Source organism: Dermacentor silvarum, chromosome 5, assembly GCF_013339745.2.
Source record: "Dermacentor silvarum isolate Dsil-2018 chromosome 5, BIME_Dsil_1.4, whole genome shotgun sequence".
Taxonomy (NCBI): Eukaryota; Metazoa; Arthropoda; class Arachnida; order Ixodida; family Ixodidae; genus Dermacentor; species Dermacentor silvarum.
Genome location: NC_051158.1, coordinates 43,091,432 through 43,103,731, shown reverse-complemented (window position 1 = coordinate 43,103,731; position 12,300 = coordinate 43,091,432). Strand labels below are relative to the sequence as shown.

Sequence of the window (12,300 nt, the reverse complement as noted above, 5' to 3'; positions counted from 1 at the left end):
TTTGATCGGAGCTTCCCTGCGCTGACGCCGAACTTCATGCGCGGTGCCCGTGAAAGAAGGGCGCGAGTGCTAGCACCGTTCCTCGCTTACTTTGATCGTCTTCTGTCATCTGCAAGGAATTACTTGGGGTCTCCTCGAAGGGCCAACACATTTTTCGGGATCGGAAAGCAGGCCCCCTCGCCCCTACCCAAGCACCCCCCTTTCACGATCCGATTCGCGAAACAAAGCCTGGCCCTAAAGCAGCCGAGTCTTTCAATCAGGACGGCGCCTTCTACATACAAAAATAGAAAAATGAATCGCACCGTGTTTTTCTTTTTTCGCGTCGTCTGTTATCCTTCGGTTCCAGTCTTCTTATCGTATGTGGCCAGCATTGATTTGCGCTCCGTCCTACGTCGTCTTCTACTGACTCACTTATTTTCGCTGTCTGCTCATCTGACTTAGGCTTTTCGCGTTCAATAATTCAGCCCCACCACCATCTGTACTCATCTCTCCATTTTCCTTCCAATAGTAAGGTTAGCGAAGTTTTTTTTTCCTTCTATCTGGTTTACTGCGTCCACCTTCCTATTGAAATGTTAACCACTTCCTGTTTCTTTTTTTTTTTGCCAGTTGTGTGAGATAATCCGTGTTCCTGTCGACTTAGTGCACGACGGACGCCTGCATGCGAGGGATTATAAAACACAACTACAACTATGTTAGCCTAGGCTGGGAACACATTACATTTTTGCAATTTAGAATTGCTAGTTTTTACCGAGATCGGAACTTTTATGCGCTGACATGCCGGGCGGGAATCGCAGAGGCTGTGCCAAGGTGGCCAGAAAATTTTATTGCCGGATATTTGTGATGCCAGATATTCTAAAGCTTGGTTTGGTGTAATAGGACGCGGAACGATAAGGAGTAACAGGAGGGGCCAGAGTGCATAGGGACAAGCCGGCTGCCTTGTGCCAATGCGTTTCCGTACAGCAAGGCCTGTCTTTGTGTGGCAAGAACTATGCTAAGCGCATTTGTTGCCCCCCCCCCCCCAAAAAAAAAAAAAAAAAAAAAAACACCGCATATCCACGGGGTGAATGAGATGAGTGGGCGAAGCTCCGGAGGGAATCATCGGTAAACCGTGACTCTTCCGTGTAATTCGCCCAGTCTCGCCGCACTAAATCGAACGATTGACTTCCACCAATGACACGCGCCATGTGTGACGTCATTCCTATTTTATAACAGCGCCCATCATTATAATTGCACCATCTCCCGCTTAAGGGGACGCTAGCACAAACGCGTTAGAAACGTGCACTACTCTCTAGTAAGGGGGACAGGCCACAGCGTCTTACGCAGCCGTTTACACATGCCGGAACGTGCACTGCGTTTGCCGACGCCATCACATGACTGCTGAGAGAGTATAACCCCCGTATTCATCAACGCTCCTCGACTTGAACTTGACTTGCCACCACCTTGAACGCGTTTCGAACGCGCTGCCCAAGGCGGTGGCAAGTCAAGTTCAAGTCGAGGAGCGTTTATGAATACGGGGGTAAGGCGGAGAGGCCACAGCGTCTTACACCAGCTTCTTACACGGGCCGTAACGCGGTAGCACAAACGCGTTAGAAACGCGTAGTCTTTCGTTAATGTTGGGTATTTATTGTCATCGTGGTGCGTGTGTCCATGTGCGCTTCCTGGCGTAGTGGTTAGCGCCGCGCGTTCGGAAGCGAGGGGTCCCTGGTTCGATTCCGCGCTACGGACACAACTTTCGGAATTTTCCTTTCTGATAAAAGTAGACGTGGCTACCTACTACGACGACGACTACTACGTCGACGACGACGACGACTACTACTACAGACAGAGGAGGGACAGAAGCTTCGCCCCTAAAAGAAGCGTCTTTTGCTCTCTTGTTCTTGCTTCCTATTGTTTCACGTACAGTTACACCCCGACAAGCGTGAGAAAAAAAATGGAGGACGCTTAAGCTTCGCCTTTAAGAGTGGAACGCGATAAGATTCAAAGATCCCTGACTGTTTGTCAGGCTTCCCAGCAACTGCGGCTTTCTTTTTTCTGCACCTTCGCCTCGGCGCGCCGTTGCCGTTCAACGTTCCCGTAGGGAGCCTACATGCAACGCCGTTTTAAAACGGCGTTTCATGTAGGCTCCCTACGTTGCCGAGGTGGCGAACGCCATCTGGATGCCGTTTGTGCAAGGACCCCCGACTGGGTCGTGCCGCTGTATGAAAGGTAGAAATGCTGGAAAAGGGGTGTGTATTTGAGTTTCCGCGTTACAGATCTATGTTTTTATCATATGTTAACATTACAATCCGACGCTATCATACCTGTAGGTTGTGGTTAAGTCGTACTTTACGATTTAATGATGCATTTTACCTAGAGACGTTCAATTATGTCACCAGCGCCTCGGCGCCACGGGGAGGGCCTGTGTGGTCGGGTTGGTTCAGGAGGATTTTCATGACCGCGGACGCCGCACGCCGAGACCGCCGGATATTCTGCGACACGGGGCCCTTAAAGCTATCGCGTTTAAACTAGTTCAACGACGAGAAGTGATACTCTACAATTTGAAAGCACTTGCTAGAGGTCAGTGAACTGTTTTACAAACAGGAAAACAAAATGACCATATTTCACTTAGGAATACTGGAATACGCTGGGAGCCAACTTTTGTTGACATTTCTGTGCCGCAAAATTATCCATAAAATATTCGAACTAACAGTGAAATATCAAAGTCACGGTCACGTTATAGCTGCCATATTTCCGGCTGTAAAATCACATTGAGATAAGCTTGACTACCGTTTTTCTCATCAATCATATTTTTTTTATTGGAGCAGAAGCACAGAGTGGTACACTGTACGGGGAACAGGCTGTCAGATTTCTGCTATCAATTATCGCTCAGAGGTTATACAAACACAAGCTCACATTTTTTATGTATAAACGTGCGTCTAATTGGTTATAGCACTCACTTCTTTTCGAATAAAGCCAAGGATATATTCTAGCTGTATCATCTTTATTACAGGCTAGGCATTTGCCTTGCCAGGGGGCCGTACTGCTTGCTCATAAGATGTATCTGAAGAGCACTTTGCCATGTAGAACTATTTCGATGTCTCTCTTTAGGCTCCTTTAACGTCACCATGACCCTTTCAACCAGTTTTGGAAACATCCCGCTTCTACTGCGAGTCAAGCTTCATGGCATTTCCAAATATTGGCACTCCGCTTGCAAACTCTGTGCTTTCCCATAACATGGAAAGAAGCAAAAACAAAATCCCGGACCGATTGGTGCACGGGCAACGTTGCTTCCGAAAACTGCGTGTGGTTAACGTATTGGTCGTGAAGGCGGTTCCCTGGTACATAAGATTACACGGGAAGATTGCTGCAAGGTCAAGGTTTCACGTTACGATTACGCACACAAATCTTCGATTTAAAAGCCACGTAAGGCCGATCATTATTCGCATGCTGCCTTAGCTGCCTCACCGAGGACGATCACAGAAACCATTACCGGACTGTGGTCTACAGTTTTCGTGATATGCAACTACATGTCCTCATCGTAATGGTTGAATGTCCATCTTATAGTTTCTTAGCCGAACGTCTTCCCCAACTTAGAAGGCGCGTTCTTTTATCGGTCCTCGTCTTAGGCGTCGACCTATGTAGGACTAGCCCGGCCGGGCACTCCTAGATATACGACTTTCTCCCACTCTTTGACCCACCGTCCTTTTGTTTTGCTGTTCCTACACCTTTCTTTGTCAACGGCCATCACTTACACGTTAGCAAGGGTGCGGCACCTTCATTCGTAGCTAAGCTTGTATTCCTACTGCTGTTTAGTTTACCTCCAAATCATCAGTTCTTTCCTCAAGATGCAGCTACCATGAGATCCCTGCCGACGCAATGTATACGTTACTGTGTCGCTCGTGGCACGGTGTGGCATTCACAAAGAACTATTCGTTCCTTATTGGGATGAGGGAGACGCCTTCTTGATACAGTTGCGGGTGTCAGGGTTGACTGGAACATTGCCTCTGCATTTGTACTCATTTTGACAACCAAAGTGCGTTTCAGTCCACAGTAAGTTACATCGCTTGTATACAAGGTCATTTACTGTGACGAAGGTGCTTGGATCGTGGCCACAGCACACGTTCGTGCTGGGGGACAACAGTCCGTTAGTAGCGACATGCGCGCCGCAAGCGAAGCCGGCACACTGTAATGTTAGACGCTGAAGTGTCGCACAGGAACCACAAGACTCGCAGGCCGTGCTGTCGGTCTAAACGTTAACAGCACAAGGACGCGGACAAATTTTAGTATTGCAATTCTAGTGCGATAGTCTACGAAACCGAAAATAAACTGATTTCAAAAACGCTTCGACCGTTCTGTCCGTGACAGGAGGCTTGTTATCCCGATTATAATCTAGTTGCCTCAGTCGGCTTGCATTAAGGGCAACGCGGTATTAGGCAAACTCAATCAGGGTCATTGTCTTTAACTGAAAGTAAGGACGAACGAATCTCGGCAAAGCGGCCACAGCAAGCGGCCGTGTGCCGCAACTTCTACCAGTGTCCCCTTTCGTTATTTATCTGCAGAAGATGCACTCGTGAAGCAAACGTTAATCCAAGGAAGCACAGGCAGCTGCGGACAATAAGACCGTTGGGCAAGCGTTTCCCGGGTCCTTGTAATAGCGACCTGTACGTCCTTCGGTCGTTGCTCTGAAACTTCCTAAACGGTCTCTATTTTAGCCCAGGGACTGCCATTTCCAGAAGAAAAATTGCTGGAACATTGCTGCACAAAGTGTAGTAGTCAGGAGGTGGGGGGGGGGGGGGAGGGGGGGGGGGACTACAGGGAAATAACGAAGCCCATTTTCTGGGTGGGTGGAGCATGGGATCACCGTGCGACCGTGATGGCGCGGGGTTTCCCAGAATTGTGCCTTAGTTGAAGCATACTCGGAGTGACCATAGATGTTACCTAATGCCCAGTTGCGGGAAAGACCATTCCAGCTTCCGATACGTTGAACCGAATTACGTGAGCTGTTACAGCAGTTTCTTTGCCGCCGCTTCGGGCTTACTTTCGGCTGCCTCCTCCTCTACATATAGGGCCTAGCTCAGAAACCCCAACGAACAAGGCAGACATAGACAGACAGAAAGAAAGAAAGAAAGAAAGAAAGAAAGAAAGAAAGAAAGAAAGAAAGAAAGAAAGAAAGAAAGAAAGAAAGAAAGAAAGAAAGAAAGAAAGGCGCCAGTCGAATGACAGTGGTGCAGGGAGATTCGGCTGCTTAATCCACGCAACTCAGAGGCGCCGTTTGTTATGGGAAACAGTGACGAGGGATGCGCCTCGACGTTGGCTGAGCGAGTGCGTTGCCTAATGAGGAGGCTCAGCTGGACATCGCGTGGTCTCTGTGGGCATCTCGATTAGTTTAGCCTGCTGTCGTCTAGGCTACACGCTGCCTCTGGGAGCTGTGGCAGCTTATCCGCAGGGTTTCGGGATGGCGTTTGTAATGTGCCACATTGCGACAGCCGAACGATTAACCCAATCTAGCGCTACAGTTCAATGTGTTTCACAAGGAGATGGCAACGGTCCATTGAGTGCAATTGAGAGTGGGTCATTCCTATCGGAAAATCTTATATGCCCTGTACTATAACCCTGTTTGTTCCTATAGGATTTATACGGGGACAAAATGGATTACGAAACAGGTCATATAGGATTATTTTCCGATAGGGTGCAGTTAAAGAGTCCAAGACATCGCGCAGAAAGGACTGCGTGTAGGTGGAACTGAAGTCATTGACAAACCATGGTTTCGAGCGTGTCTGCATGTGTGAAGCCCACTACTGAAGGGAGGAAGCCAAAGAGTCAACACTTGCGTCAGGGCACAGGAGAAGGTGCCGAAGCCACTGAGTCGTATATACGAAGTGCACGCGATTGAGCTGTATTCATTAAAGTTCAGCATCGGAGGAGCAAGTAAATTAGCAACCTAAAGTATATGCTTAAAGCACAAGGCTATACTTGTAAGCTTAAAAGGCAAGGCTACCTGACTATGGTGGCAAGAAAACACGGACAGGAAGCCCGTCCTTGGGTAGCCTTGCACACTAAGTACATATGTTGGAACGACGCACCAGCTAGCCTAAATTTAATTTGATAGATTAGCAAGGTCTGCCTTTGAGAGGCGAACACTAACTTGCAATCAAGTTAACGAAGCCGGCGATGGCTTTATGAAAGACAATATTTTCTATGAAAACAAATTGTTATCGGCTTGGTAATTTGATATAAACTGATAAACAAAATGTACGCTCCTGCACGTGCGACAAAGTACGGACTAGTCCTAATTTGCTAAGTGCTAAGCTAGACGGTGTTTCGCAGCTGGAAATTTGAAGGCTCGCTAGCTTCAGTTGCTCTATGACGCAGAAGAATGTCAGGTATTATTATGTGCTCAATCAATCGTGTGGTTTTCTAGGCTGCCATTTTACGGAGGGGGACAATGAAAAAGGATGCGGATGAACATGCACGCAACATAATAATGTGCTTATGAAGCACCACAGATTCATGTGTGTATGATAGACTTTTTTCAGCGGCGTGTGTTGCTTCGCTAGCGTAACAGATTATATGGCTTGCGACGTACTGCATGAGCAGGTGCAAAGTGCGCAAAAAATAATACTAAATAAAGAACGTGGACGAAGGAAATAGACGGAAACATAATTAGCGCTACAAACATAGTGTTACATTTGACTTCAGAAACATAACGTAGCTATAGGGTTCGCAGTAGTTCAACACCATCTTTATGTAAATGTATCGAACATTTATTGTGCTTTAATGTAGACTTGTGCGAATATCACAATTTACGAATACGTATCGTATGCCAACAGTAAGTATCGTATATTGAACAGTCGAACCCAGACGCATATTTTATAGTAGGAATATCTATTTCGGTATGACTAGGTACCACACTTGCACCATCTGGTGAAAAAGAAGCTGTGAACTATCACTGACAATTAGGATCAGTTTAAAGACAAGTTCACTGCGTACTCCACGAATAACCTATCAGCATATTTAGAGCCTGGTTGCAAGTAAGCTTTCGAAAGATAAATGGCTGCTGTATGATTAGCTTTCCAAGAACGTTTAACAACTGGTTCTTGATAAAAAAAAATAGATCAGAAGCTGGCGAACGACAAGCAATAAGCTCCTGAAGCGCTTCTGTGCCATAGACACATGCAAAATGACCGTTCTAAGGAAAACATCACAGGTTGTAGCGTGAAAGGTAAAACCGGTACATCACTAAATTAAAATAAACGTAAATTATAGACTACACGCTAAACTCACAGGATGTCATGAAAATGTCCGCTGTGCAACCGAAAACAAAGCTTGCATTAGCCATTTTCTTTCTGCATTGCTTAGAAAACTTTTGTTTTTGTTTCAATTTCAATAATTTGCGATCCTTTGCTTAGCAGACGGACCAAAGTAACCCGAAGGGTGTACTGTTTCGAAATATTCGATTAGTTTTGACATTCATACCGGACAGCCCAATTTCGAATAAGAATACGGATACTTAGTGCGTAGTGTTCTATTCGTATTCGAAAATTAAAAAATTCGAATATTTATGCGAGTATGTGAACTTGCAATGCGTTACCATCAATCGCTTTTGAGTGTATATCACGGCAGCCAAAATAATGTCCCCAACATCAGCCGCATTCATCAACGTAGCGGTTCGTGCCACGTGTTCGTTATTCTTGTCACTGCTTTGACCTTATAGGACTTAGGAGAGGACGACGAAGTGCGGCGACGGGTCGGATGGGCTCTACATCTGCTCCGCTCAGAAGCCACATTTTCGGCGAAATCACCCCGGCCTCCAGATTCTACGTAATCATCGTGTGTCTGAAGTCAGCCAGAGCACGTCGACACCGAACTTGAGGGTGTAAGTGCTATATTTTGCATTTTACGGTCACATCAAGTTTCGAAGCGGGGCCGCCCCGCTAAACCCACTACGCTATAGGCTTCGGCCGCCGCACCGCTGCAGATGGCGAACGCGTTGCGCAATACCGACGCCGACAAAACCCACCAATCGTCCACCGAGGCCTCGGAGGACGAGGACATGGAAATTCGAGAATCGCAAGGACCTCTTCCGGCCGCTGAGGAGAACGAAGAAGACAGTGAGCCATGGATCAATGTTACCAGTCGTGCCCGTCGTCGTCGGCTGCAGACACGCTCGACCACGCCCCAACTATCCCAAACACCACCGAAGCCCGTTCTCCGCCAAAGCCGACCGGTGATGCGCAAGCCCCGACAACCGCCCCTACCTGCCGACGATTACAAGTTGGCGGTTCGTCCACGGAACGGCCTGCAGCTCAACAAGGTGAGCCCAGGGAAGTTAGTAGACGCCATCACAAACGAGGCAAAGCTACAAATCGGCTACACCGGATTCAAAATACGCATCGACGAAGACCAAAACATCCTTGTTCTGAGCACTGCCTCAGAAGCTACGGCCTCAGCACTAAGCAAGATGCAGAAAATTACCATTGGTGCAACAACATATGATATTGCATCATACGGAATATCCCCCGATAACTCGTGCAAAGGGGTGATATACAACATCGATCACGACACCACGCCAGAAATGCTACTTAAACGCATTGAATCTCCCGGATACGAGGCGCTGACATGTAGAAGACTAGGAAACACAACAACCATGGTGATCACATTCCTGGGGAAAACAGTACCATATTACATCGAATTTTCCGGCCTTCTTCTGCGGTGCTACCTCTACAAGAGGACCGTGCCACATTGCCGAACCTGCAACGAGACAGGCCACAGAGAGGACGTCTGCCCGCGTCCCCCCGCCACACCCAAGTGCAGGGAGTGTGGCACTTCGCTAGCAACGGAGCAGCATGAGTGCCACCCTCGGTGCTCTCTGTGCGGCGGGAACCACCCGACGGCAGCCAAAACCTGCCCCAACAGATTCCTGCCACCCGTCAACCGTCGGAAATCGCAGAAGGCCCTGAGAGCAGGCTCCTCGTCTCCGACACCACGTGGCGAGCGTTCAGCTTCCCGCAAGTCGCGATCCCCGAAACGACGCGGAGCTGTCCTGGAGAGGAGCAGTTCCAGGCCGCGTTCCGGTTCCGGTTCTAGGCGCAGGACCTCATCGCGACGACGGACGCCATCCCATGGCAGGACCTCGAGCCGTGGACGTTCCGCAAGTGGCAGGAGGGGAAGCAAGGGAGCAGGGCAGGTCACGCAGCAGGTGAGCTGGGCACAGGTTGTTTCTCCCAAAGCTCGTCCCCCCCCTGTTGACACAGAGCTGGCACAGGCACACGCCCACATTAGGCGTCTCACTGAAGAGAACGCAACACTCAAAGCAGAAATCAGTAAAGTACACGCAGAGTTCGTAGCACTTAAAGATGAATTTTTAGGAAGAAATAGTACTACCCCTGCACAAAGCACTTCAACCCCACCCCCGGAGAAGCGGAAACGGGAAGAGCAACCAGCGCACACAGTCACTTCAAATCCGACACCGCAACGAGCAACCGCCCAGCCCACCACACCACAGGGAGTCATTCCCGTCCAATATGCCACTCCTCAGAAGGTAGAGGAGATAGTAGCAAAGGCCATTCAGAGCCTTCAGACATCCCTACAAGCTACCATGCAACAACAACTCACAGCTATACAACAGTCAGCTGCACAACAACAACAATTCGCAACTCAACAACAACACTCTAACACTGAGATGGCGGAACGCATCATGAGACTAGAGGAACGCATACTAGCACTGGAAGCTCGTCAAAGCCGGCGCCCCAAGAAAGCAGCTCATCAGGCCCTACCAGATTTGCCAGATTCTCTAGGCTCACCAGAACCCCACCTGGTGCGCGCATCACCACCCCTTAATAACCAAGATGGCTCCTCCTCAACATATATGCAGTAAGCGCGGGGGCTCCCCCGGCGAAACCACGGTGTGGCAGTGGAATTGCCGGGGCTACAAGAACAAGCATGGATCGCTGATGCAATACATCGCCACATCGACAAGACCACCTGAAATCATCGCACTGCAAGAGACGAACACACACGTCCGCCTACCCGGATACGTCACGTATGGCACCGATACGGGTGACAGCCTTCACACCCTGGTCAGTAAGAAGCTAGTGGCCGTTCAACACCATCTCCAACAATCCGAACCGCTTGCCATTCTGCTCGAAATTATCCCGCAGGCAACAAAGAAGAAGGGTCCCATGTTCGTTCTAAACGCCTACTGTCGGCCGAAAAGCACGCCATCGGTCCTCAAACAGGTTTTGGAGCAAGCCACGCACGCAGCAGGCAACCATCCGCTTCTAATAGTGGGCGATTTCAATGCAGCCCACCCCCTCTGGAGTTATACGTACACCAACCCCAGAGGAAACCTGCTTCACAAAGTTATTGAGGACATGGACCTCACACTCGTCAACGATCCAAGGAGTAGCACGAGGCTCGGCACAAGTGTTACAAGAGACACGAACCCCGACTTAACCCTCACCAGAAATATCCCCCAAGCTTGCTGGACCAATCTGGCGGAGTACCTAGGCAGCGACCACGCGCTGCTAGCCACCACTCTCTATGGCCTCGAATACAAAGCCAGGATAGGCACTGCTCGCCTCACGGATTGGACCAAGCTGCGGGAGATAAGAGAAGAAAGAGCTACAAACGAACAAAGCCTACAGCTTCAGTCAATTAAGGACTGGATCACTCAGCTCCACCAGGATGTGAAGGCGCATACTAAAATACTTGAAACGTCCACCACCACTCCAAGCATCGACGCTCGCTTGCTCCACATGTGGGAAGCCCGGCGTAGCCTGCTGAAGCGTTGGAAAAGGCAAAGATTAAATCGCAAGCTCAAGAGGCGAATCGCAATACTCACACAAGAGGCTGCGGAATACGCTAACACACTCTGCCGCGAAAATTGGCTATCCCTCTGCGACAGCTTGAGAGGAAGACTGAGTACTTCCAAGACGTGGAAGTTATTGAGGTATTTAATCAACCCGGCCAGCAGCAAAACGGAATCCCACCACAATATGGCCCGAGTAATCCACCAATTTCCAGGAAACGAGGCGGACCTCCTTTTGACTCTCAAAGCCCAGTACTTCCCCACACAGCCATCGGAGCCTCTGCCACCCTACACCGGCACACCAAATGAGCTCCTAGATGAGGACATTCATTTACATGAAGTAACAGCGGCGATAATGGGCTTGAGACGCCACACAGCCCCGGGAATGGACCAAATCACCAATAAGGCACTTGTCAATCTTGACAACCCCTCGCTACTAGAGCTTACCGCTCACCTTAACGAAGTATGGAGGGAAGGAAAACTTCCCGAGGACTGGAAAATGGCCGAGGTTCGTCTGATACCGAAGCCAGGCAAGCCACCAGCCATTGAGAACCTACGACCGATCTCCCTCACTTCGTGTGTAGGAAAGCTCCTAGAGCACATCGTCCTCAACCGGCTACAACCATTCCTGGAGGACTCGGGAAACTTCCAACAACGATGATAGGATTCCGACCACACCTCTCAACTCAAGACATCCTACTTCAGCTGAAAGAGGAGGTGATTGTACCAGCGACACGCAACTCCCCCACAGCTATCCTCGCCTTGGATCTTAAAGGGGCGTTCGATAACGTCAAGCATACAGCAATCTTACAGAGGCTAAACACGCTGGGCTGTGGGGCCAGGACGTATTCCTATATCAGAGATTTCCTCTCAGATAGAAAAGCCATTCTAAAGGTCGGGGACCAAGCCACAGACCCCTTTCTACTGGGCGGGCGCGGCACACCACAGGGCGCAGTGTTATCCCCTCTCCTTTTCAATATCGCCCTAATAGGCCTCCCGCCGCTCCTCGATAACATCCAGGGGATCCGGCATGGCCTATATGCAGACGACATTACCATCTGGTCGTCCACGGGGTCCATCGGGGCAATAGAGAGCCGCTTGCAAGAAGCAGCAGACGTGGTGAGCGACTATGCTAAGTCTTGCGGCCTCAACTGCGCCCCCCAAAAGTCAGAACTACTCCTGGTCTCACCGCGAAAGAAGCATGCATCCGACTCGCCCACTATCAAAATACAACTGGAGGGACACGCCATCGTTCCGTCTCAGAGCGTAAAGATATTGGGAATGGTTTTCCAGTCGGATCGCACCAACACAATATTAATTAACAAGCTTAAGAATACTACAGCCCAAGTTACCCACATGATCCGGCGAATAACAACCAAGACAAGAGGCATGGGGGAGGCGGACACGCTTCGGCTTGTCCAAGCCTTCGTCGTGTCTCGAATAACTTACGTTATTCCATACGCACTACTGAACGCAACGGAATTCACAAAAATCAACACAATGATCAGAAA

The 12,300-nt window shown here is 49.3% G+C and overlaps 1 protein-coding gene across 1 annotated transcript; it reads left to right on the top strand.

The window, feature by feature from the left end:
- Nucleotides 1-8,626: 8,626 nt before the first annotated feature.
- Nucleotides 8,627-9,856, top strand: LOC119454102 (serine/arginine repetitive matrix protein 1). Its single transcript, XM_037716108.1, has one exon. The coding sequence runs from the start codon at nt 8,627-8,629 to the stop codon at nt 9,854-9,856; it is 1,230 nt and encodes a 409-aa protein (XP_037572036.1).
- The last annotated feature ends 2,444 nt before the right edge of the window (nt 9,857-12,300 follow it).

Coding starts and splice junctions, on each gene's coding strand:
- LOC119454102 (XM_037716108.1), top strand. CDS start 8,627: ATGGTGATCACATTCCTGGGGAAAACAGTACCATATTACATCGAATTT.